This window comes from Clarias gariepinus, chromosome 24, assembly GCF_024256425.1.
Source record: "Clarias gariepinus isolate MV-2021 ecotype Netherlands chromosome 24, CGAR_prim_01v2, whole genome shotgun sequence".
Taxonomy (NCBI): domain Eukaryota; kingdom Metazoa; phylum Chordata; class Actinopteri; order Siluriformes; family Clariidae; genus Clarias; species Clarias gariepinus.
In genome coordinates, this window is record NC_071123.1 from 7,393,825 (window position 1) to 7,419,390 (window position 25,566).

At 37.3% G+C, this 25,566-nt stretch overlaps 1 protein-coding gene across 2 annotated transcripts; it reads right to left on the bottom strand.

The window, feature by feature from the left end:
- Positions 1–704: 704 nt before the first annotated feature.
- LOC128512167 (flotillin-2a) lies at positions 705–24,608 on the bottom strand. 2 transcript variants are annotated; one of them, XM_053485307.1, is made up of 11 exons: positions 24,404–24,608; positions 15,720–15,801; positions 10,614–10,704; positions 6,777–6,900; positions 6,413–6,531; positions 5,151–5,264; positions 4,943–5,062; positions 3,558–3,772; positions 3,239–3,422; positions 2,774–2,923; positions 705–2,593 (listed from the first exon to the last, which is right to left on the bottom strand). In XM_053485307.1, exons 1-11 carry the CDS (start codon positions 24,450–24,452, stop codon positions 2,555–2,557), a joined length of 1,287 nt encoding a protein of 428 aa, XP_053341282.1. In that variant the 5' UTR covers positions 24,453–24,608; the 3' UTR covers positions 705–2,554. The 2 variants fall into 2 exon arrangements, with proteins under 2 accessions (XP_053341282.1, XP_053341283.1); XM_053485308.1 differs by lacking the exon at positions 10,614–10,704 and adding an exon at positions 11,303–11,393.
- Between the last annotated feature and the right edge of the window lie 958 nt (positions 24,609–25,566).

A 25,566-nucleotide genomic window follows, 5' to 3' on the forward strand; every position in this document is an offset into this window, starting at 1 on the left:
CTTAAAATACAATATAATACTGTGAACGTATTCACAATGTCTTTGAATTAATTCCATCTCAGAAGGATCATGTGATCTCCCATCACTTTTTTTTAATAGTAATAACCTCAAAGCAATGCTTCCCAATAAAATCATCCGCTCTTGTTTTAATTCTATAATATATCCAACGTTGTTTTATTTTAACAATATTTTACAAACTTAAGATAAACCAACCGATAAAATCTTACGAACACAATATATTGCCTTTCCAGTGGCTTCTAAAGCAAAGGAAACTCATTTTAAAATATTTAAATGGTATTTATCCATCATCTGAGTTTTTAAAACACTGGTTTAATTTTGAGCAAAATGCTTGTACTTTCTGTAAATTTGAAATTAAGACTACGAACCACCTGTTCTTTCTTGTGAGTATTCTTTTACCTTTTGGGAAAATATGTCTTATTGGTTGGAGCCAAATATATATATAATTTTTTGAGTGTTTTTTCAATACTTATTTTTCTGTGTAATATATGTGTGCCTTGTTTTTTGATCCATGTTTACTCAAACTTTATGATGCTATTATAAATGTATATTTTGTTTCATAGTTTTGTTAAAAAAAAAAAACACTTTTTAAAAACACAATAAACATGTTAAAAGAAATGCGATATTGCTCAAAGTCTGTATACATGACCTTTTACTTTTTTGCATAAAGACAAAAACAATGCAGGTTTCTGGCAAGCATTTTATTCTCATTTGATATTAGACAACTTTGTACATAAACTGCTATGTTTAATTTTGCAATATGGGTGAGGTATAGGTATACAGTAGCGAAAGTCTTTTCACATTATGTCATCTCAGTGTTAGTTAAACATGACGTAATTAAAGAAAAACAATATTTAAAGGGAGTCAAAAGCATTAATTCACGTGTTTAACAAGGAATCACTTATTAGATGATTAGAAAATATTGCATAGTCTTTGTTGCTTTCCGTACAGTATTTAATGTATTACACAGACAGATATATACGTCATAGCATTCTCAAAAATAATAAGCAAAGGTTAGAAATACCTGATACATTTGGCTGAAATTTAAATGTTTAAATTGAAAATCTTTTCAGTAAGTTGGCATAACAACCAAGTTCTTTTTCTGTCTACATTCATTTATTTATAATTTTTAGAACTATAAAATTAGAAAAAAAAATTGTACTTTTTTTTGTATCTTGACTCAAACATGTCCTTCAAAACAGTAAAACAATTTCAGTAAAAACAATAAATGAACAGAAAAAGTATGTACTGAAGTCCACAGTGAAACTCTGACTATTAGCTTCAGGTCTCTTATTAAACTGAAAAAAAAGAAAATATACTGGGAGGCGAATATTGGGTCCAACTTGATAGGCTCTAAAAGAACCCCTACACTACTGTACTCCCGAAGAACTGTGTTCTTTCTTGAAAGTTTGATAATACGCATTTGAATTGCTTGAACTGCACAGGATGCTCTGTATATTGGACTTTCACATTTAAGCACTGGACGACTTGAGCAGCACACGTATTAGCAAACATTATTCTTGAACACATAAAACATACATATAATTTTCGTTTTGCAATATTCAGCAACAAGCCATTTCTAGGCTATTTCATACACAACTCCCTTGTCCGAGCTTTGTTTAACCCTGACATTAACTTCAAACCTAATATCTAACTGAAAAAACGATGACATAAAAATCATAAATCAACACCAATACAAATAAAAATAAAATAAAATAAAAGAGTGTTTAAGTTTCATACACATACTAAATTGTAGGTATATATACTTTCGCTAAAGCTAATTTAGGCAGGAGACACATATGTGATTAACTGTTGCTAAATCTACATTTAAACAACTAAATATCTATCATATAAATGTGTGATTTCAAGTGACATCAACTTACACAAACGTCACAAAAAATGCAGAATTTGGACTCTTGCTTACAAGACCATAAATGTATGCATGTTTATAATGTTGCATTTTGGTTGCACTTTTTAATGTTGCATTTTATAGTGATTTGTCAGTTGTATAGTAAACTGATTATTACTGACTTTTTAAATGCATAAAAAGAAAAGAAAATGGTGTGTGTTCACCTGATGCAGTTTAGTTGAACAAGTGTTTGTGTAACGGCTGAGGTTAATCCCTTTTTCAAGTATAAACTGCAAAACAACTGTCTTTCTCTTTTTCTACATACCAGTCTTTTTAATTTTTATTTACTCACTGCCCAAATCATGTAGGGTAAAAGAGTAAAAAGTTTAAAATTGATCCCATTCGAGAGCAAACTCACTTATGCATTGCAGTCATGATAAGAGTAACCTGCAAATGCAAGAACTGGTGTATAACTTCACCATTTAGGTGGCATAAGAAATACAAGTAACCTGGAACAATGGATGAATAACACAGGAACATAAATTCTAAACAATGGGCAGTCTGGTCCTAGACATAAATGGCACTAAGGATAAAACAAGACCTCTTTCAGCCAGGACAGAATGTCCTGGTAAGGCATTAAGGAGTGCATTTAAACTGTGTCTAAAAGGCCAATGAGGTAAAGGATTTTCATGCATGGGCACTGGTCATTTTCTGCAACAAAGGCATCTGCAAAGGGAGAAAATTTTTTTTTAATAAGCAAAGAAATGTAATGCTTATAATAATGTTTAAAAAAAGGTTTAAACACACTTAACGCTTAAGTAAAGACAAAAAAAAATACTAATAATGTAAATAATTTTTTAATTTATTTAAAATTTATCATAAGTTGCGCTCCCTAGCATGTTTTACCTTTGACAGGTCGACTCCTGTGAGGGCGTTCACTGTAACCGGCAGCTCGGCCAACAGACGGCTTACTTCCCCAGTTACGCGGCTACCATCGCCGCTCAGAATAACAATCTCGTTGGTCCTGCCCAACGGAGCCGCCACCTTTCCAGCAATCTAAGCAAAAAACAATCACACGTGTTAGATAATCTGCATCATCTAAACTGAACACGATTTTATTCTGTTCATTGTTTATTCTATTTCATTTCTGTTTTTGTCTTTTTCGCTTCACTTCCAATCAGATATCTTGAAAGTGAGAATCCTGAACACCGGCTTCCTCTGAGGGTCAGTACTGTCTACCACTTCATAAATTTTTAGGGTAAAACATGACCCTTCTAATTTAAAAATTTTAAAACTGTGCACAGCTTCCAGAAGCAAACCAAACTCCAGTCTCAAAAACAATTGAATGTTTTGCATTATATTTATCAATACCTTGGGTAATGCCTCTAGGACCAGTGCAGTTTTCGCTGCTTCGCCATACTGCTGGTAAGCTTCAGCTTTTAGCTTCATCTTCTCAGCTTCAGCTTTGCCCACAGCTTCAATAGAGGCTGCTTCAGCCTCTCCAATCTTCCTGATCTTCTCTGCTTCAGCCTGTGCTGTCAATACCTTCTTAACCCTGATAAAAAAAAAAATTAAAATTAAAATCATCTCTTAATATTTTTTTTTTTTTTACTTACAATGTCCCAAATTTTCTGATAACAGGATACAAGTGTTGTGTCCTTTTTTTCTAACCAACTATTTCTTTACATACTTTTGTCCTTCAGCCAGCTGTTGCATCTTGTAGGCCTCTGCCTCAGCCGGCCTCTTCACTGTGGCGATCAGCTCCTTGTCTGTTCGGGCGATTTCTTTCTCCTCAATGGTGATCTGCTTCTTTCTCTGCACCACTTCGATCTCAATCTCCTCTAAACGGATCTTCTGCTGCTCCTTAGCTGCCTGCAGCTCATACGCCAGCTGGGCCTCAGCTTTCTGAACAAGCAAGAGACAGAATGGATGCAGTTTAAATATTACAGTCCTCAGGCAGTGTAGCGGGAGAGATTGTTATCTCACAACATCTGGAAAAGCTAAGTTTCAGTCTCCCCACTGAATCGCCTCAACAGCAAATATCTCAAAGGTCTGGGTTATAGCAACTTCATTGTTTATACAGATCACCTTGCTTTCTGATTTAAAAAAATACTAATAACATACAATCTTTTTCCAGGAATGCTTTTCAATTGACCCCAAACTTACGTAGGTCTTTCGTGCCAATCTCTTAACCAAATACTCATTTTTTGGTCTAGGGTACAGCTAATCAAACATTCTCTAAATCATAAGAACATAAAATGAGACACCCTGTTTATGTCATGTCTGCATCCAGCAATGCACATTTTAAACTGGGGTTGCATGATTTGATTTATAAAAAATTGGGATTGTTTTGACACATTGCTCTCACAATTCAAATTGCGATATGTAATTATATAAAAAAGGTTAAAAAAAAAAAAATCCTTTCTGTATTCAAACATATTAATCTAGACCAACACCAAATGACTGGACAAATGATCTCAAGAAGATGATGCTTGTGAATATATATTTATCATCACAAAAGTCCTAAAAAAACAAAAACTTGTATTATCGACAAATTTCACCTTAATTCCTAATTAGCCATATTAGGGATGGTAACATGGAGCCTCCTGTCACAATACTATCAGTAAACCTAGTACCTTTAAGTATTATTTATATGTGTTCCTGTTTAACATGTCCCTAAAATATTTTTTGTTACAATTCTATACAAACTTGGCAAATAATTTGCTCCTACCAAACAACATTTTACCACCTCAAATGTAAAATATGCACATTTAAAATGTATTTAAATAAATAAATATATACAGTATATAATATTTTGGAATCAGTGTGTCGATACATGAATCGTCAAGCAAAAAAATAAAAAATAAAAAAAATCGCAATGTGTTACGGAACTTATTTTCTTACAATACCTGTAATAAATTGAATTGTGCAGCACTAATAAAAAAACCCTACTATAAATGTTTGATCATTGCTTAGGTATTCTGCTGAAGCCTAAAGAGACAAACTTAACATCATCTGTCATGAGTTTAATTTGCCATGAATTGATAACCAGCTGCTAATCCTATCCGTCGATACCTTTGTATTCACTTCCTGGTTGAAAGCAGCTTTCTGCATCTCCAGCTCTCGCTTTGAGTCGGCCATTTTAGTGTCTGCCAGGAACTTTATGTCCATCATTTCCTTTTTGCATTCTGCTTCCTGTAGAAGATAAGAGATGACGCATCCGTGAGCAGAAGCGCAGACAAAATCGATGTAAACCGATTGATTTTAACTACCACATACACACCCTGATTCCAGCATCTCTCTCCGCCTCGGCTACTCCAATGTCTGCATCTCTCTGCACAGCTGCTGTCTGGGTCTTTCCCAATGAGCTCAAGTATTCCACTTTATCATAGACATCCTATTTGAGGAGATCACACATGCAGACACACACACAGACCAACAATCAATACCACATCCATACCGGCAGGCTGTAACAACTAAATGCAATCCCTGTATCCTGACTGCTTGTATATTTCTTTTCCTGGATGTAGATGGGTTAAGTTCCTCTTCTAAGCAAATACGTCAATGAAGCAGCTAAAAATGTTTTCTGTGTGTTTATATAAAACTGTCATGAGTTTACAATGTTCAGACTGTTTATAACAAAATGCACTGCCTGGCCAAAAAAAAAAAAAAAAAAATAGGCTGCATGCTATAATTTTTTATTGGACTGCTTTTTATGGCCATGGCTTCTTTTTGATAAGCTTACGCAATGTTACAACATACATTTCCATTCAGAGTTGCATTAATTTCTTTCAAAGATCTTGTCTTGATAATGAGAGAGTCGGACTACCATGTAAAGCCTTCTCCAGCACATCCCAGAGATTCTCAAAGGTCTGGGGGCCAATCCATGTGTGAATTTAAGCCAAATAGATCAGTCATCTTGAAAAATCTCTGTGCTATCAAGGAAGAAAAACATTTCCATGCTGCTCATACAGGATTGTTTTCACGATCACATTTTCCCTTAGAAGATGATGGGCTTCCACTATCCTTCCAAATTTTAATAATTAAAGTTCTTAACCCAATTTCAGTAGTTTCAAAAATCTCCTAAGTTGTTTTCTTTGCTTGATGCAAGACAATATTTTGACCCTTCTGAAAGAGAGTAACATCTTTACCACAATCACAGGATGTATCTTCTAACATGGTTGTTCAAGAAATGGGAAGTAACACACTACTTCCCACTATTTGTTAGGGTTAAATAACTTGTTGCAGCTGAACCATATCAATCACTGCAGTAATCATCAAATGAAAACTATTTGCTTGGGTGAATCCAAGTGTTGAATTTATTTATTGGCCAGGCAGTGTATTAATAGACATAACCCCAAATAGTCAAGTCAAACAAACAAAAATGATAAAATCCACTTTTTACCGTACTTGCATTGTTTCTTTTGCACATTGCCAACAAACGACTAACATTTTACTTATTACATTGTTACCACTTATTTGTTTTGTTTTTGAGTCTTTCAGCGCAATACACAATTCTACTACGACCAAAAACAAACTGCTCACCTTAATAGTGAAGCTGAGAATCTCGATACCCATCCTACCCACATCAGGAGCTGCCACCTCCCTCACCAGACCGGCAAACTGATCTCGGTCCTGGTAAATCTGCTCCACCGTCAGGGTGCCTGGAAACACAGTTCTGTGATCAGCCATGATATTCAAAAGAAACACTTGTACAATCTTTCAATCTCCTGACAATACAGCACGCTCTTAGAGAGCAGTGCGCACCACTCTGGAGCTCAGGTTTCAGTTTAGATGGTCATTCATACTAATGCTGGTCTCAGTCAGTATAGCACTGTGATATACTGCATACACACTGGTCTCAGGATGACCACAATATTTACACATCTAAAGAAAACAGATAACTAACCTAGAATGGAGCGCAGATGACCCTCCAGGGTCTGCAGGATGACCCCCTTGATTTCAATCACTGATTTACCCAGGAACTGTTCACAGGCAAGAGATAGCAGCTCGGGGTCTGTCATTACCTTGACCTGGAAGTATTGTGTACACACACACAGACATTGGAAAAACACCCAAGGACGCATTTCTGTTTACACCCCCCACACATATACAGTATACAAATAAAATACAGAGGCGAACAAAACAGAGAAGTGATTCGAAAAACTCTATTCAATATTTCTATTTCAATCTATTAAGTGTTTAAACAGTATTGATAAAGTTACAGTGAAAAACACATGCATTACTTGAATTGTTCTAAAAGAACTGATCAGTTTATTGAGGACTACGACAGGAAACATGTGTAAACATCATAATCTCAAGACATCTACATTTAAATTAATCATGAACGAGAACTGCTGTCCTGTACTGAGAAAAGAACAGAAAACCTGTTAAATTGAAACACCTATACTAGTTCAAGCCTAAGGGCAGTTGTTGGATTTCTAAAAAAAAAAAAAATTATTGTGAAAATATAATGCGAATCCAAAAGCTTTAGACCAAACTTGCCTGCAATACTGATGCCTTAGGAACTATTAGTTATTTCTTCTGCATTGTAGAAAAAAAGGTAAAGGAAAGTGAATCTAATACGAGTTCAGTATGAGTAGCCAGTGCTACTTTTAATTAATAACAGACTTTGACTGTGCATCTAGTACTGAGAAGAATTGTGTCAATTATGTTTTATATTAAAGTTTCATTGCCATGGATTATCGCCGTCACACCTTTGCATTATAATAAATGTACAAATAACCACTCCGATGTCTGGGACAGGTCTGAGTGGGAAACTTCCTTTACATCTAAAAAAGGTACCATAAAAACTTGGTTAGGCAAACACAGACATCCTATTCATCCTTTCAGACTTTTACCACTGAAAGTTTATGGATTCTGACCAAGCCCTCTAAATCACAACCAACTGCTTGATCGATGGGAACATTTATAAAGCTGCAGATGGTGATCATGGGCGACTAGACAGGCTCATCAGAAGGGGTAATGTTCCACAGAACAGACTGCAAATTCTGTCAGTCCTAGAAATAGTCGGCAAATTATACAGATTTAGAGCTTATACACATGACTAAAGAATTTAATGAAGCATTAAACTAAAATAGTGTAAATGTTTTACATTATATAGACCACTTCAACAATTGCCCTTTTAACTTTCAGAAATAAGAGCTTCAAGAAAATGGGTTTTCTGTTGACCCCCTTAAAACTGTACTTAACATTTTTTGTCTGTCTCGCACACACTTGAGAAAAACAAGCTATACTGATATACATATGAAAGCACTGGAGCCTTAATCTAAACCGATACAATTGTATAACACAATTTTCAATACTGATTGAATTCCCCTGCTGTGAAATAGGAAGAGAGTGAGCTGCTTCGTCAGACAGATCCATATAAAAAGTAGGTGTGTTAAGAGAACCTCTGGCTTCAGGCAGGAGCCATCCTTTTGCGCTGATCTGGGACCAGCTGATCCAGGATGCCATTTCGTCAGCAGCCTTGCAACCAGCCGGCCACAGATCAGCAGCCTGCAGCCATACTCTTACACTAAGGTGAATGTGGGGTGGAGAAAAAGTGAGCAGCCACTTAAAATAAATAAATAAATAAATAAAAATAAAACAATCGTGTTTTTCAACTAATGATGCACATGTGGGTGGTGGAAACATCATGCAAGATCAAACACAGAGTTCTAAATGACTCCCAAAATTACACTGGGCAGTGCATGGAATCGTTAGTTAGCCTGAATAAATTAATTTTCAGGATAATTTTAAGATTTGCAGGTTCAACATAGAACTGTTAAAAAAAGTCTGAATAAATTTTTTTATTCTTATGACAGATCTTAATGGGAGTCATTTCAGTTTCTTCTATGTTTACTCATTTTCTGGTGGATTTAACCAGTGTGTGTAGATGGAAAAGTCTACACTACCAGATTTCGCCTACAGAGGGAGCACAGCTCAGGCAGACATTCAAATCACAACTGCATGCATCTGTGAGAATAAACCGTCCACCACATAATGTACAAACACAATCATTCTCGCAAAATGAAAGGGGAAAAAATATGATTAAAAGAAATGTAAAGAAAGTGGAATAGAAAAAAAAGGTCTTTTCATCAGGGTTCATCTGTGTCTACTGCTGGGCTTTCTAAAAATTTTCATGGGGGATTAATACAGATGTTTTGTTTTTTTTATTTTAGGTTTACAAACTAAGGTGAAACAAGAAATGAAAAAAAGAAACTGGGCCATTCTGTTGGGCTATTGTGTATAAAAGGGGGAAGATATAGGGGGTTATGGTGCAAGACCTTCCCCTATTAAATCAACTATATCAGTTTTGTCAGAAAGACTACAAGTGCTTGACAGTATTTCCTCATTTCCTTGCCTTGCTTCATGGCTCCTCCCTCTAACGATATTACAGGATGCAAGGAAACTAAAAATTAGTTGGGTTTGATGGCAAAACTGTTTGCTAGAAGAGTTATTCTTATTCACTGAAACATCAATTTAAATTGTCTGTACTTACTAAAGACTTTTTGTGCAATGCTATAATATAGATTATAACATTATATATTATAAAAAGGCTTTACAGAACACCATCAACTCACTATGAACCATAATCAATAAATGCAAAGCTCTCTCTCTTTTTTTTTTAAAACCCGATTTTGATTCAAGGCTTTCTTTTTTTTGTTGTTAGGAATACAAGCACAGATAGTGATTCCTTTATTATTATTATTATTATTATTATTATTACTCCTACACATACTATTTTCCTCTTGGTCCTTTCAGCATGGTCCAAAAATGTCTGTTTCCCACTTTATCAATTGTCCATAACTCTGAAACTACTCAGAATTAAAATAAAACATTTAATCCCTTCTTTTATAAATTGACACTTGCACTTATACGATTATTTTAAGGTCTCCCATCTTGATCAACATTCAGGTTTATAGTGCTTGAACAGCATAATCTCTATTACTATTGACAGTACAGCCATTATCCAACCATGGTTAACAGAGGTGGATAAAGGATACCACAAAAGGTACATAAAAAAACTAATAGCACAGAGCACGCAGGTGCTACAATAATATATTAACACGCGAAGCACTCGTGCAGTTTGGTAAAGTCTCTTGGAATGTGGATTTTTCTTTAACTAAACAAATGATATTCAAATTAGTCAAAGCAAGACTAAACTACCCATCTGGTGAAAACTCAGCTCCATGAAGTACATCAAATCGTCCACTACAATAAATTCTTATCAGGAATACATAAAAGAAAAAGAAAAAAATTATAAAAATCAATGATTTCTGTACAGGCAGCCCCCAGAGTTAGGTTTCAAGATTTCAGATTTTCAGCATCCTCAAAGACTATAAAATCCAGTCCAAGGCCCAGCCTTGAGTTAATGCAAGTGTTTTGTCTTGTTATGCTTTGAAATCAAGTTCATCTGCCAATAATCAGATCAGATAATCAGATTGATGCACATAATTTATGCTTAGGGGCACAGAGGCTATAAGTTTGGCAAGGGCGGATGAACTTTGAATAATATAAAATCAAACCACTTATTCATGTTGCAGTCATCCAGTCAGTACTCAAAACATGAGTCTCCAACTGACTGTGCAATCAGAAACCAAAAATGCCTTTTTTTCAGTTGCTTGAGTAAATAAAGCTAGAAACCTGAAAAGGTTGAAGGGCAGAACTGTGGGGGGAAGGGCTTGAGGGAGACCTGTTTTAAAAAAAATAATAAAAAAAGGAGGCGGTGCTCTGGCTTTACCTGTGCCACCCCTGTGACTGTAAGCGCTACCCCTTCCGCTGTCTCAACATCCTCACACTTGGGCTGCAGGGTCATAATCTCTAGTGTTATCCTGCGAGAGACGCAAAGAAAGAAAAGAACAAACCAAAAAAAAATTGGGCTGATGGTTTACAGAAGAAAATGGAGGAAGAAAGATGGGAAGAACAATAGATAAAAGAAGATATGACAACATCTAAAAATAAAAATAAATAAATAAATAAAAATAACATTCACTCCAGAAATGTGATCCATGTGCACTGCTTATAAAAATGTAATGAAATGCTTAGACTCACTTCAGAAAGTTAATAAACTTCTCAATAAATTAAGAAATAGACAGAATGATTTCAGATTCATTTTAGACAGTGCACATGGAAATACTTTAATGCATGATGGTGTAGAAAAGCCAACAGTGTGGTGGTGACAGCTGACTCTCTTCCCCCTTCACTACAGAAGAAAACCATGAAAGCAGCATTGCGTAGGTAAGAGTGTTTGTGTCTGCCCAGACCAGGCAGAAGCAGAAAAGCATGCGTGTGAGAAAACAGATTTCCACTGTTTAATTTTGCCTCAAGCTGCCCTGCTGTTGTCTTTCAGTCCAGTGGATTTGTTTGTCTGTTGTTTTTTCATTTTTTTTTTTTTCTATTGTTTGCTTGGACTGGATTGGATTGGATTACCTGAGCCACCCCGGTCACATCCAGGGGGACGCCCTCTGATGTTTCAATATTCTCGCAGCGACACAGGACTGTTATTACCTCCAGAGAAATTCTTTGCAGGCAGATGAGCGAAGAGGAAAAGGGAAGGGAACAGGGGGGAACGGGTAACAGGACAGCAGAATGATATCAGCGTATTAAAGAAAGACATGATTGGGGTTTAAGGAGTTAGTCAAAGGTTAAAGCTAGACCACTGGTGTGTGTCTTCTTAAATAAACAACTCCAGCTGCCTTTTTCAAAACCATCTGTTACACTGACTTTTAAACACCTTGAGCCTTACTTTCAGTTTTTGTTGTTTTGGGAGGTATACAACAGAGGTTATGTTGCTGTTTGGTATGAATGTGTGTACTGGAATTTAAAGCTCAGAGCATTTTGTAAACGCTCATCTTAAACAGGATGCACGAAAGTGGCTTCACACACACTGGGACATTTGTGTCCAAGAGACTTTACTTGGATGCATACAGTGGTAAGGGATGTTTATAATAATCTGGCTCTCTGATGCAAACAGTTTTTCTCCACTTATACATACAAGTACACCAACCATAACATTATAAATCACCCAAATTTATATTGATTAGGTCACTTCTGCCACCAACGACCTATTGAGGCATGGCATTCTCAAGACCTCTGAAGGTGTGCTGTGGTATCTGGCATCAAGATGTGTAGGTGTACAAGTCCTGGATTGAACTTTTTTTTTCAGCACATCTCACAAATGCTTGACTGAATTCAGATCTGGAAAATCTGGAGGCTTAAACTTCTTATGTTCCTCAAAATTTTTTAATTAATATTTTTCCCCCCCAATTTTCTCCCTAATTTAGTCATGGCCAATTCCTCCCAGTCACCAGGGGGCTCCCACATTAAGGCTACTACTACCGGGAGGGCCGAAGACCATCTTGTGTTTCCTCCGAACCACTGTTAGAGGCGGAGTAACACACTCGGAGGAAAGCGCTAGCTGCTCTTTCCGCGTGCGCAAGCTCACAGACGCCCCTGATTGGCTGTAGAGCCGTCATTAATGTGGGAGCACAAAGTACCTCTCATCCCTCCCCTCTGAGAGAGCTCAGCTAATCAGCTCTCTCTAGACCTCCGGCTGTGAGAGGTAACAGCATCACCTGGGGATTGAACCAACGCACTCGGAGGCCCGCTCTAAACATTCTTTAACCCTTTTGCCATGTGTTAGGGTGCATTATTCTGCAGAAAGAAGCCATCACTCCCAATACGGTTTCCATAACAGGGAGGATTTGGTCAGTGGAAATGTTTGTGTAGGTGGTACATGTTAAAATAACATCCAAGTGAATGGCAGGACCCAAGGTTTCCCAGCAGAACATTGCCCCTTTGCCCAAACCATCACACTGACTTTGGCAACTTGCGTTATTCCCGTAGTGCATCCCATTATCATCTCCACCGCAGATAAGTCAAGACCAACAAGATGATTCATCAGACCAGGTCACTTCTTCCATGGCGCCATGATCCAGTCCTGAAGCTCACATGCCCATCGTAGAGGTTTTTATCGGAGGACACAACAAACTGCAATGCACTGTATTTTCCGGCAGCTTTCTATCAGAACCAGCACCACCTTTTTTAGCAATTTGCGTTAAAGTAGCTCTTTTATTGGATTGGACTATACAAGAATCAGTGAGCCTTGGGCGCCACTGACCCTGTCGCCAGTCTTACTTCTTTGGACCACTACTGGTAGGTTCTGACCACTGCAGATTGGAAACATCCCACAAGAGCTGCAGTTTCGGTGTTGCTCTGACACTGCCGTCTAGCCACAATCTGGCCCTTGTCACAGTCACTCAAATACTTACACCTGACCATTTTTTGCTGTTTCCGACACATCAGCTGCAGGGACATCTTCACTTGCTGCCTAATACACCCCACCTACTTCCAGGTGCCACTTAGATTTAGTGTTATTTATGTCCTCTGTCAGTGGTCATAATGTTATGTGAATGTCATACGCAGACTCTGACTCACTTCTAACATTTATGCAAAACAGGATCATTTGAGACAAAAGAATATCTGAGCACACAGCTCGAGATCATGTTTCTTATGCCGTTGTTATTATTTGTACATTTGCTGAAATTGCTCTCTTCATCTGAGAAAAATCCAGAGACCAAACCCTATTAAGGAAGGCCACAACAGTGTCAAATTACTCCAGCTTTCTCATCTGCACCAGTCTGATCAGACATAAATGGTCACGTGACATGGCTTGCATGCTTTCAAACGTTCAGTAGAACACACTATCTAGCTACACTTGCAGCAGTAGGAAGTACGCCCTCAGTCATTACACGTGATTATATTAAAAACATGATTACCGCTGATGTCTATGAAGCAAAGCATCTCCAAAAGCCAGTCTGCGCACATCTGCTATCCTGAAAAACACAAACAGTGGCTCTGCATCCCCTCCTCCATTTCATCAAATTAGATTACCATGACACTAACAGCAGCCTCTAAGCTGATTGCTGTGCTTCGGGGCAGGAAGATGGAGGAGGGAAAGAACTCCCGGAACACTCTGACCCACTGCTAAGAGGAACAAGCTCAGCCTTTCGCAAACCAGAAACACACACACAGCTCCACCGGCTGCACAGTAACAGCCGATCCTTCTGGGAGGTCACAATGACGTACAGTATTGGGTGGGGGGTGGGGGGGGGTCATCCCACAAATATCTGATAAAGAATTTTACACAAGCCTTCCACAGACACACACCAACCAAAGACCCAAAGTATTTTTGGCACAGGGTCCCACTGCACAAACCTCCCTTTTAACAAGTGGCAAGCTTAGGATCCCAGAAAATTAGCGTTTAGCCAAAGAGAGGATTGAAAACAGAGCGAGGCAGGTTAGAATGTTGCATACAGAGGATGACATTTAGAGAACTTTCAGAAAGCAGATATCATGAGATTAGAAACAGCAATCGTTTTAGTCAACATTTTATAAAAATTATACCAAAGATGCATAAAAAAACACAAGCAGGTTAAGACAATACAGTTAAAAGCAGAATGATATGGGAAAAAAAACCTTTATACTTGAAACGGTATATTAAATAGACATTTTAAAAGAACCACCTAAAACTAAACCAAATTACTCCTCCAGTTAAAAATAGTTGATGGCAATTAATATAGAACAAGTTTCGCTGGGCGATTTAAACTAGGAGCTCGGTCAACAAGCAACAAAATTTATATATTTTTTTTCCATGTGTGTAAAAGGAATGAGCTGGTCTGATGATAAACTGTGTGTATACTCAGGATACACCATTTGAAGATCACTAGTTTGTCTCTTTACGAATGCCTGGATGCGTTATCTACCCCTGAACAGCTTTCTCTCTGAATATTGCTTTGACTTGCAGAACTGGTTGGACGACAACATGTAACTTTATTCCTTCCAACATTTTGAGATCATTCACTAGTTTGAAAACAAATAACACTATAGAGATGTGTGTGTGTGTGTGTGTGTGTGTGTGTGTGAACCAGTGTTGCTGTGAATGATAGGGGAGAGAGTCTGCTATCTCAACCCCCCCAGAAATGAAGACCAGTTTAGCTCCTTTGGACTCCAAAGATAATTGAATTATTGTTGTAAACAAATTGAAAACATACATATAAAAAAATCTGTGTCTAATTGACTAAATGCTGCTACTTATTTATTAAATTTTATTTCACGATTTTTATCCTTATTGTATCCAAATACTGTATTTATTTGTTTTTGGGTTTTTTTTCTTTTTTTGGAAATTGCCTCTAAAAAAGTTTTTTTTCCGAATTAATCTTTATTTTTTTCATCTTTGAAGCACTATTTTCCCTGAAAAAAAAAAAAAAAAGCAAAAAACAATTCAAAGTTATGTCTCACTTTTTATGGTTTTGATTTGAAACTATTCAAACTAATTATCAAACTTTTACAAACTATACAAAGACGCTCCTATCGTCAATATTTTAAACTAGCTTTGTTATTTAATGCACATACATCAAAATTTCCACGTTAAATAAAATTGCTGAGTACGGCACCGTGCAATCTGCCTAATCTCTCCTTACGCAACTCGTCAGAAATCCGTGCAAATGTGATAAAAGCAGCTGTTTGCAGTCTGATAATAATAGTGTACTATCTCCACTGCACTACTATCAAAGTGCTATCTATGATTTTGTTCAGCTTAAAACAGCGGAGTTTCATTAATATAATGTGGTGATAAACTTTAAAGTCAGTAATCACTGATGTACAGGGAGCTCCATAAATTTTTTTTTTTTTTTTTAAATGTGCAGCTTCGTCCACTCGCTTATCGTGTGAGACACGACCGAAGGCATTAAGCGTGTCCGTGTGGGAGTTAAACTTACACTTGTATTAAAGAGGAATAACAATGTAAATACTTAGGAAAAGAAAAACAATAATGAAAAAATCTTACTTTTGAATGTCTGTGAGAAGCCACCATGCCCAAGCCCATCCTCCAACTGTGTAGGTCTTATTATCAGATCCACAACAACCACCTAGGGCAACACATAAGGGACAAGTCAAATTATTATCTCAATCAGAAACATACATGCAGATAAACATTGCGGGTATAAAAAGCGCCAAAACAATAGAACCCACAGAATTCAACAGATTATTAACCACACACTGCCTGGTTCCTCATTGAAATGCAGATTTTCATAGTTTCACACCGGTCATTTGAGATGTATGAATAACAATATGAGCTGTGCATGTTAACATGTATATAGGTTAATACACAGGAAAGCCCCAGGCACTGAAAGCTCTTTCAAGATTCTCTGAGCTTCCCACCTTCTTCCTGGCATCTGCTCTCAACACCTATACCACATCGATGTGCTCAGTCCCAGAACATCACAGCTCACCACAAGTGGAACCGCGAGTAAAACCACAAATGTGCAAAAAGTAAAAGCATTGCACAGTGAGAAAGTAGCTATCTTGAGACAACGCCTTCGAAAAGAGTAGACACAGTTTTTAGAATCTGTTGTGATAAACTGCTCCAGTTTGGAAAATATGATATATATATATAATATATCTGTATAAAGCTTTGCTCACAAACTTTGCACAGGTTTTACACTGGATGGCCTTCCTGATGCAATCCTCACATTTTATCTGGGCTTGGGACTGGCACTGTTTCCAGTGGCTGGGGTTTGGGTATTGGCTGGTAATCTAAACACGGGCCTTCCGCACGGCAGTCGAAACACCTACCACCGAGGCACCAATGCACTCTTTGAATAGTTAATATATTTGTTTTCTATTTGGAAAAATATCAACGGTAATAAAATATGGTAAGCGGCAAAATGTACAGTACCAACAGTCACACATCTGGGATGCGCATTTGCGTTTGTTGACGAGGCATAGCTCCAGACACGCATGTTCCCAGTAATAAAAAGGAAGTTGTGTTGTGGACGTTGTTGTAGAAAATGGGTCAATTGACGGAGGACAAAGTAGTTCATTCATAGTTGAGTATTTTCACTCATGCAGAAGTGGTTGTAAATGGGGATTTACAAGACAGCAAGGTAATATTGTTCGTCTTTTCATTTAGGTACTGTATATTTTGCCGCAAACTTTACACCAAAAAACCAAGAGCAACAATCGTTCTGAATATTAGGCATAAAAATTGGACATTAAACCTGCATAATTTTTTTTTATGATAAATCATACTCTAAGCTTTACATGTTGATGCTAAAATAATTATACCCTTTGTACACTCCTGTGCATGTGACAGTGAAGCTTCTACTTCTTTTAACCAAGGAGGTGAGAATTTGCCCAATGAACCAGTCACTTATAGTTTAGTTTTTATGCTGATGTCGATACTCAAATATAAACTTAAAATGAAATTCCGGTGACCTTTGAAAACCTTTCGTTACTTTTTATGTTAAATGACTGGTACTTAAAGCTGTGTCAAACAAAAGGACCTCTTTTAAGCTAGAGAGAGAGAGAAAGTGTTTTAGTACCCTACAGCGTGCATGAGCTGTAAATCAGAAGCGTGTGTTTCTAAGATATTCCACTATTAGGAATCAGGCTAAACAGATAAATATCACGTAGGTGTTTGAGTCACTGTAAGGAGGGGCAGTTTGCTTCCTGGGGTCAGCAGTTTGTATGGGAGATACATTGCAGTTGTGGAACACTTTCAGGGGAAAAATATACATACAGTGCATCCTGAAAGTAATCACAGCGCATCACTTTTCCCACATTTTGTTATGTTACAGCCTTATTTTAAAATTGATTAAATTCATTTTTTTCCTTAGAATTCTACAAACAACACCCCATAATTACAACATAAAAAAAGTTTGAGATTTTTGCAAATTTATTTAAAAATAAATAAATAAATTGAGAAAGCACATGTACATAAGTATTTATAGCCTTTGCCATGAAGCTCAAAATTGCCTGATCATCCTTGAGATGTTTTTGCTGCAAAATTAAAGTCCACTTGTGGTAAATTCAGTTGATTGGACATGATTTGGAAAGGCACACACCTGTCTATATAAGGTCCCACAGTTGACAGTTCATGTCAGAGCACAAACCAAGCATGAAGTCAAAGGAATTGTCTGTAGACCTCTGAGACAGGATTGTCTCAAGGCACAAATCTGGGGAAGGTTACAGAAAATTTTCTGCTGCTTTGAAGGTCCCAATGAGCACAGTGGCCTCAATCATCCATGAGTGGAAGAAGTTCGAAACCACAAGGACTCTTCCTAGAGCCAGCTATCTAAACTAAGCGATCGGGGGAGAAGGGTCTTAGTCAGGGAGGTGACCAAGAACCCGATGGTCACTCTGTCAAAGCTCCAGAGGTCCTCTGTGGAGAGAGGAGTACCCTCCAGAAGGACAACCATCTCTGCAGCAATCCACCAACCAGGTCTATATGGTAGAGTGGCCAGACAGAAGCCACTCCTTAGTGAAAGGCACATGGCAGCCCGTCTGGAGTTTGCCAAAAGGCACCTGAAGAACTCTCAGACCATGAAAAACAAAATTCCCTGGTCTGATGCGACAAAGATTGAACTCTTTGGTGTAAATGCCAGGTGTCACGTTTTGAGGAAACTAGGCACCGCTCATCACCAGGCCAATACCATCCCTACAGTAAAGCATGGTGGTGGCAGCATCATGCTGTGGGGAGGTTTTTCAGCGGCAGGAACTGGGAGACTAGTCAGGATAAAGGGAAAGACGACTGCAGCAACGAACAGAGATATCCTGAATGAAAACCTGCTCCAGAGCGCTTTTGACCTCAGACTGAGGCGACGATTTATCTTTCAGCAGGACAACTCTAAATGTCCTTGAGTGGCCTAGCTATAGCCCAGACTTAAATATGATTGAACATCTATGGAGTGATCTTAAAATTGCTGTTCACCGACGCTTCCCATCCAACCTGATGGAGCTTGAGGTGCTGCAAAGACGAAAAGGCGAAACTCGCCAAGGATAGTTGTGCCAAGCTTGTGGCATTATATTCAAAAAGACTTGAGGCTGTAATTGCTGCCAAAGGTGCAACAAAGTATTGAGCAAAGGCTGTGAATACTTACTGTATGTACATGTGATTTCTCAGGTTTTCTTTTTTATTAAATTTACAAAAACCTCAAGTAAACTTTTTTGACATTGTCATTATGGGGTGTTGTGTGTAGAATTCTGAGGGAATTTTTTTTTAATCCATTTTGGAATAAGGCTGTAACATAAAATGTGGAAAAGGTGATGCTCATTGAAAACTTTTCGGTTGTTAAAGTTACTTGTCTTATTAGACTAAACATTCCTGCATTCCAGCTCGTAGGCCATGTTGAAACAGGACACACCCCCATTATGTGGTACGTACGAATATTATAAGATCTGAACAGGCTTTAAGCTTGCTATTGAATGTGTACAAAGGCTCCAGCAATCCTCACTATCTCCCTGGCTCACGCACATACACACCCAGGCATCCCTTTTGACACAAACACACTTAAAGCAGAGTTTCCACAGAGACGTTTTCAGCTGTCCGAGTGCTGACATGAGGCCACACAGACACTTACAGACGACTATAGTTAGGAACTGGTGTAACACTATCTTACTGTTAATACAATCCTCAAGGGTTTGTATTTTTCTTCGGGTAGTGTGCCAGCCTGGACAAACCTATGAAAGCACATGGATGCTTAGACTATTACAAAATAGCTTTGACTGCAGATGCAATATTAAGTAAATAGTTTTAACACAATTACCCCATGACTTTTCTACCATATACACTTACTATAATAATGCAGGGAAAAAATAAACATGTATTGTACTGTATGTACCAGTTATTTAAATGTTTATATACATTGTTATTTATATGTTTATCTACAATTATTGGCATTCCCTGGTTAAGATAAGTTCTTAGGATTCTACCAAATTATTTTTTTATTGCAGAAGCATAAACGTCTACTTAAAATTGTAGCAAAATCCAACCTTTAACTCAAGTAAATAAAAAAATTAATAAAAAGATTGTCATGGATTTTTAAAAACTTTTTATAAAAATCACCTGTTCCAAAAGTTATAAGCACCCTTAACAATTGCGATAAAATAAATGTAATAGTATATGCATATATTTTGGGGGGAGATTTTCCCCCAATTTGCTTCCTAATTTAGTCGTGTCCAATTTCTACCCATCACTAGAGGGCTCTCACATTAAGGCTACTACTACCACTCAGTCGGGAGGGCCGAAGACTATCACCCGTTTCCTCCGAACCACAGGACGTCAGCCAACCGCATTTTTTCAACTCTGCAGGTTGTTCTATGTAATAGTTCCGCTGTTTATTAAATTAGTTGATATTGCTATAACCACCTTATAACGTCCAGCATGCTGAGGGTGAGACAGGCGCACTAACACTTCTTGCACACATAACAATCTTACTATTCTGGGTTATCTTTGAGTATACGGTTTAAAAAAATTATATTAAGTTTTAAAAATAGCATACTTTTTTTGATATGCCGTTGGGGATTGCCTACTGCAATTAAAGAAATAAATAATAGAATTTCACAAAACGGACTCTTTGTAAATAAAGAGACATTTTATTGCTATCTGATTACATCAACACCAAGTAAAAAACACTGACAGCACAAGGTTGCCCTTTGTTCTGTGTTGAAAGGATTCTGATTCACGTGAGAAATGCTTCAGCACTGTTTTGTTTTTTTTGTTTTTTTTACATGTCAACGATGTGCAGTTTGAGAAAAAAAATATATATATACTTAATACCTTTAATACAAATTACTTAAAATAAATCTATTAATTTTGTTAAATTTATTCAGCTATTTTAATAGAAAATCTGTCGGTAAACTTTTTAAAATCATGTATAATACTGATCTGTTTTGTGTAAGCTCAAAGAATCTCCTCTAATTATTCTCTTCAATATCAACTAAATAAAGCCAATGCTAAAAACGCATCCATGCAAAAAACTCCCTATCAAATTGCGAGCAGTGAAAAGTCTAATTACTTCGGACCTGGTTACTACAACATTTCACTATGCTAGTAAAGGTCATCACTGTAGTACTTGATAATGTCTGTAATCTGCATGCCTGAAAAACAGGCTTTAAATATCCTCAAGTCAAACTATTTTAGAAATCTGCCCTTGCTATGACATCGCTCTGTCTGGATCAACTCCAAAACCCAATCCACTCATCTGCTTGTTGAAAACTTTATTCCATATACTGTATTTATCCCCTAAACATTTACAAACAACTTTTTGAGAAATCATGCTAATATATAGTTTGGATGGACAAAGTCTGGGAAATTTACAATGCGCTTCAAACTGTGCAAGAAACAGTTTATGACGTACAGGAAAAAAGAGAAAAATCTAATTGGTTTATATGTTGGTTACAAACATATGTGAATGTATGTATATACATGTGCATATATTCATATAGACATCCTGCAATCAGAGGTGTGACGAGTACTGTCTGTGTCTAGTATAGAAATTTATACAATTTCTGCTACTAACTGCTGCCGAAGTGCAATGGCGACGCGATGATAATGCCTTGAACATGCTGTGTAAAAGGAGCTACAGAGACTCTAGCCAATCATCGGTGTCTGACCTTATGCATGCAGAAACACAGACAGCACTCTCTTTTAATGCACACTACAACACCCTGTGATGCAGAACGAGCAGTAGGTTTGTTCAGAGGAAGCATGTGTTAGGAATTGATTCATAGTTGCTATAAGATCACACAGAGCTAACCGGTGGTTAGGAAGCTGCCAAGATTTAAATCAGAGAGTAACCTTGCAGCGCTCCTACGCAAAAATGTCTAAAGGTTAGCAGGTCTGGAATCGTTAAACATGAGTGCACGATGTCAACACGCGGGTCATTTCCCTGTTATGAAAACGCACCAGGGAAAAGTACAGCCGCAGTTTGTCTTTCACACTTCTTTTCACTTTCCACCTCATTTCACCTTTGCCAAATAACAGTGGGCTAAAAGACAAACATGCGTGTTTGGACCTGTTTCACAGCTTCATAAAGGTCAGACAAAAAAAAAAAAAAAAAAACATAAAGCCGTTACTTGTCTTATAAAGCAGAGAGGAGTTTCCAGAAACGCCAGCCACATTGCCTTAATATAAATGACTGTCTTGATCACACCAAAACCCGGCAAAGCTTTCGGGAAACTCCACCCCACGTGCTTGTGCCTCTGGGCTCGAAAGCTGAATGTCTAAAAACCTTGGGATGCAGTGTGAACGTATAAGAGGAGCTCCATTTAACAGTTTCCTGTTTCATATCCATTGTCTCGACAGCATGGATTCTGATAAAGGGTTCAAATATATAACGCCCAATGTAGAAAATACACTTTTTTTTTTTTAAAGTATCAGCAGAAATCATAAAGAGACACACACTGCACAGGAAAAATAAACAAAACAGGGCAGACAGAGGGCTGCTAGAAGACAGTCTTGCAAACAGCTTGAAGTCTATTACTGACAAACACAGCTAGTGGAAAATTATGTTTAAACAGGAAAAAACAAGGTATGAAATCTGATTGATGAGAGTAAACACACACCAAAAATCTCAACATGTGTGCTTCCTTCCTCTCCATAGCCTATGTGATTGTCGTGGACAAACTCACATGTTGAAATGACACTGAATTTTCAACTAACCTACCGGTATTTATAGGCATTATCTTTCGTGCAGATGAGTTAATTTAATCAGGCTTTTTACCTAACCAGCTTGATATCTGCAAAATACCTATGCAAGTTCAGAATAGTAATTACACAATTTGATTTGGGAAAATTCAATTAAGTTGGTTTAAATTACAAGTGCCAAAGTATTCTACAGACAACATCCCATGAATCGTTGCATGTTTCTTCAGGTTTCATCACAGTCACAGTGACATCTGATGGGGTTTCCCAGACTGCCACTGGTTTGTTATGGAAAACTCATTAATAATAGAGGTCTACAGTGAGTATAGTTATTTAGGTAGATTTTAAACCAGTTAAAATCCAACATCAACGAGTCTAGCTCAGCACACGGTTGCCACTTTAATAGACGCATGTTTTACATAACCCACTGTACGTAAAGGAACATCCACTGGCTCAACCATATAAGAAGAAAGTAAAATAATATAAGGAAATAATTTCTGAATAAACTTTTGCATTTGGGTCAGGCTAGTCTTATTGAGGCCGATAGTACGTAACATACAACTACATAAAACTACAAAGTGGTATAAATAATTGTCCTTTCAGAAAATGTATTATTATCGGGAAAAAATTGCGATTGAGTAATCATGTGGGACTGCGCCGGAAACTAGTTTGTCATCAAAGCGACATCTTTTAGGTATCAGCTTTATAGTCCCAACTAGTCATCTACAGTTACTTTGGCTTTTTTTTTAACTCAACAAACTTTCGAAATATCCAGTGTAATGTAAACGCTCAGTGTGTTTTCTTGGATTATAAAATGGCATGTTTTAGAATCCATTCTCATAAACCAACCTTCAAAACACAATTCATGCATCTTTTAAAACAAACAATTTTCAGTGGTACGTGTGTGTAGATAATTTAGTACTTGTAACCTACATTTCTGAACCTGACTAGACATTGTTTGACTTCATTAGAGGGATCACGGTAACCTCACTCCCATTTAAACATATAATACATACCCCATTTAATGAGGAAAAAAAAAAGCAAACATATGTAAAACTTATTAATCAAAAATTGGATTAAAAAAAGGATAACTGTTGAGTTGTGTGCGAATTGGTTGTTTTTTGGTTAATAAAAATGAATGGGAATGGTTTCTAAAGCATGCCATTACATAATCTAGAAAAACACACTGGATATTTTGCAAGCTTGTTGAGTAAAAATCCAAAGTAATTCTAAATAACCAGATGGGATTACAAAGCTAGTGGATGTTTCACAAGTGGCAAATTAACCCTGGATGACTTTTGCTTTTTTTTATTTATTTTTTTAATCACCTCACATTAATCTCTCAGGACACTGATTATAAATGTAAGGTCCTTAATGATTATTATGAAGTTGCCTGAAAGATCATGAGGTTTAAATCAACTGATTTACACGTCTATTAATCTTTTTTTTTTTGGCATAAATAGTGTTCTAGATTAAATAAATGAGATTTTACATTTTACAGGTTTAGGAAACTAAACCTAACATTTGAGCGACCAGTCAGTCATCCCCCCAATTTCCTAAACAATGCATTAAATAATTTGATGTATTTATATATAGTTATTTAATTTTATTAACGTTTCAGCAACGAGCATGCGCACTCTTGGGCTGAAGACTAAACGGCATCCTGTTGGACGTAATAGTTTACTATAGATGTTGGGTAATAATGGCCTGTGGAGTGTACTATTACAGAGAAGGGTGAGCCATTTGGGATTCAGCCATGTTGTTTACAATAACCTATACGATACATTCGCCGTGCTAGCAGCTGAGACGTTGTTACGCGCCTGCGTCGACTAAAGTTTAACCAACATAGCCTTTTTTTAGTTCGCATAAAAAGAAAACAGATAATAGGAAGTTCCACCATGCGTAATCTTCAGTCTAACACATGAAGAGTGAGGTTGGACGGTGTTTCTGGGGGGTTTTGAAGCTACGAAAAGCCTCGCACGCGCTAACCCTTAACGTTGCTATAAGCAACAGCTAACGTTATAGAAGAAATTAGCGAATCGTACCTGAGACTACCAGAGCCTCGTTTGGTCCAACCGTATGGCAGTTTCCCATAGTTTTATTCGTTCGGTGAAATATCCAAAGATTAAAAGAGCCTTTCTTTAAAACAAACAAACAAAACAAAACTCAATCACGCTACGGCTTTGGTGAAAATGGCGAGACCGTACATCCACAACATATGATCGTGGTCGAGCGAGAATTTACGCTACATCGGCCACGCCCATCGAGGGTTACCAAAAGCCACGCCCATCTGGTTCGGGGAAGAAGAAAAAACGCCCATCGCGTTTATCGAAAGCCACGCCTACTATGCAGGTCATCAGTTGCAATGTAATTATTCTTGAGCCCAGTAAAGTTTGTCCATTAAAATAAGATTTTATTTTTTTTTTTTTGCTTCGTTAAAAATATTTCTGTGTTTGTTATATTTAAAATATTGCAGAAATATTGCCAATAATTCTTTTTTAATGCTAGCCCAATCAGAGTGGAGCACACCTAACTGAACATTTTAAAACCTTTTGGGACACATGTGACACAGGACTTTGATGCAACAAAGGAAGGTTTTGGAGAAGATGCAAAAGAATAATTTTGGGTGTAAAACAGTCCAGGAGTTTGGAGTTTGGTGGGTTTCATCTCACAGTCCAAAAACATGCAGATTAGGCTAATTGGGTTCCCAAATGGTCTGTAGTGTGTAAATGAGCATGTGTCTATCGGTAATGGTTTGGCACCCCAGGGTCTGCTCTAAGTCTCCTGGGATAGGCTCCTGGCCCCCGTGACCCTGTGATAATGCAGTGTAGACGATGATTAAGAGTGAGTGGTTGCTAGGGAGTCTAGACTAGCTAACTAAGCAGAGCTAGCACTAATTTATGAATTAGAATCTCTTTTAGATAGAGATTAAATCACAAAACAAAAAAAAAGTGATTTATTCTGTGTTAAGTCTGTGTGCGTTAATGAAAATGCACCTGGCTGTGTATTTTTGATAGTTAGCTGGTTAGCTAGATTTCTACAACATGCACAAACAAGAAAGCTAATAAGAGTGTTAATCCCTGTACTGGAAGAGGTTTCAAGAGAATATAAATGGTTCTTGGAAGTAGGCATTTATTTATTAGTCTACTAAAAATAAAATCTTGTTTTTTTCCCATTTTGTAGAATTTTAAGAAGTGGCAATGACTAT

What these genes read in the sequence shown, in the direction of transcription:
- LOC128512167 (XM_053485307.1), bottom strand. Translation starts at nt 24,452, where the DNA reads ATGGGAAACTGCCATACGGTTGGACCAAACGAGGCTCTGGTAGTCTCA. An exon ending in CAGTCACAGGGGTGGCACAG is followed by an intron (nt 6,901 to 10,613) that starts GTAAAGCCAGAG and finishes CAATACTTCCAG; the next exon opens with GTCAAGGTAATGACAGACCC. An exon ending in TCATCTGCGCTCCATTCTAG is followed by an intron (nt 6,532 to 6,776) that starts GTTAGTTATCTG and finishes CTGTGTTTCCAG; the next exon opens with GCACCCTGACGGTGGAGCAG.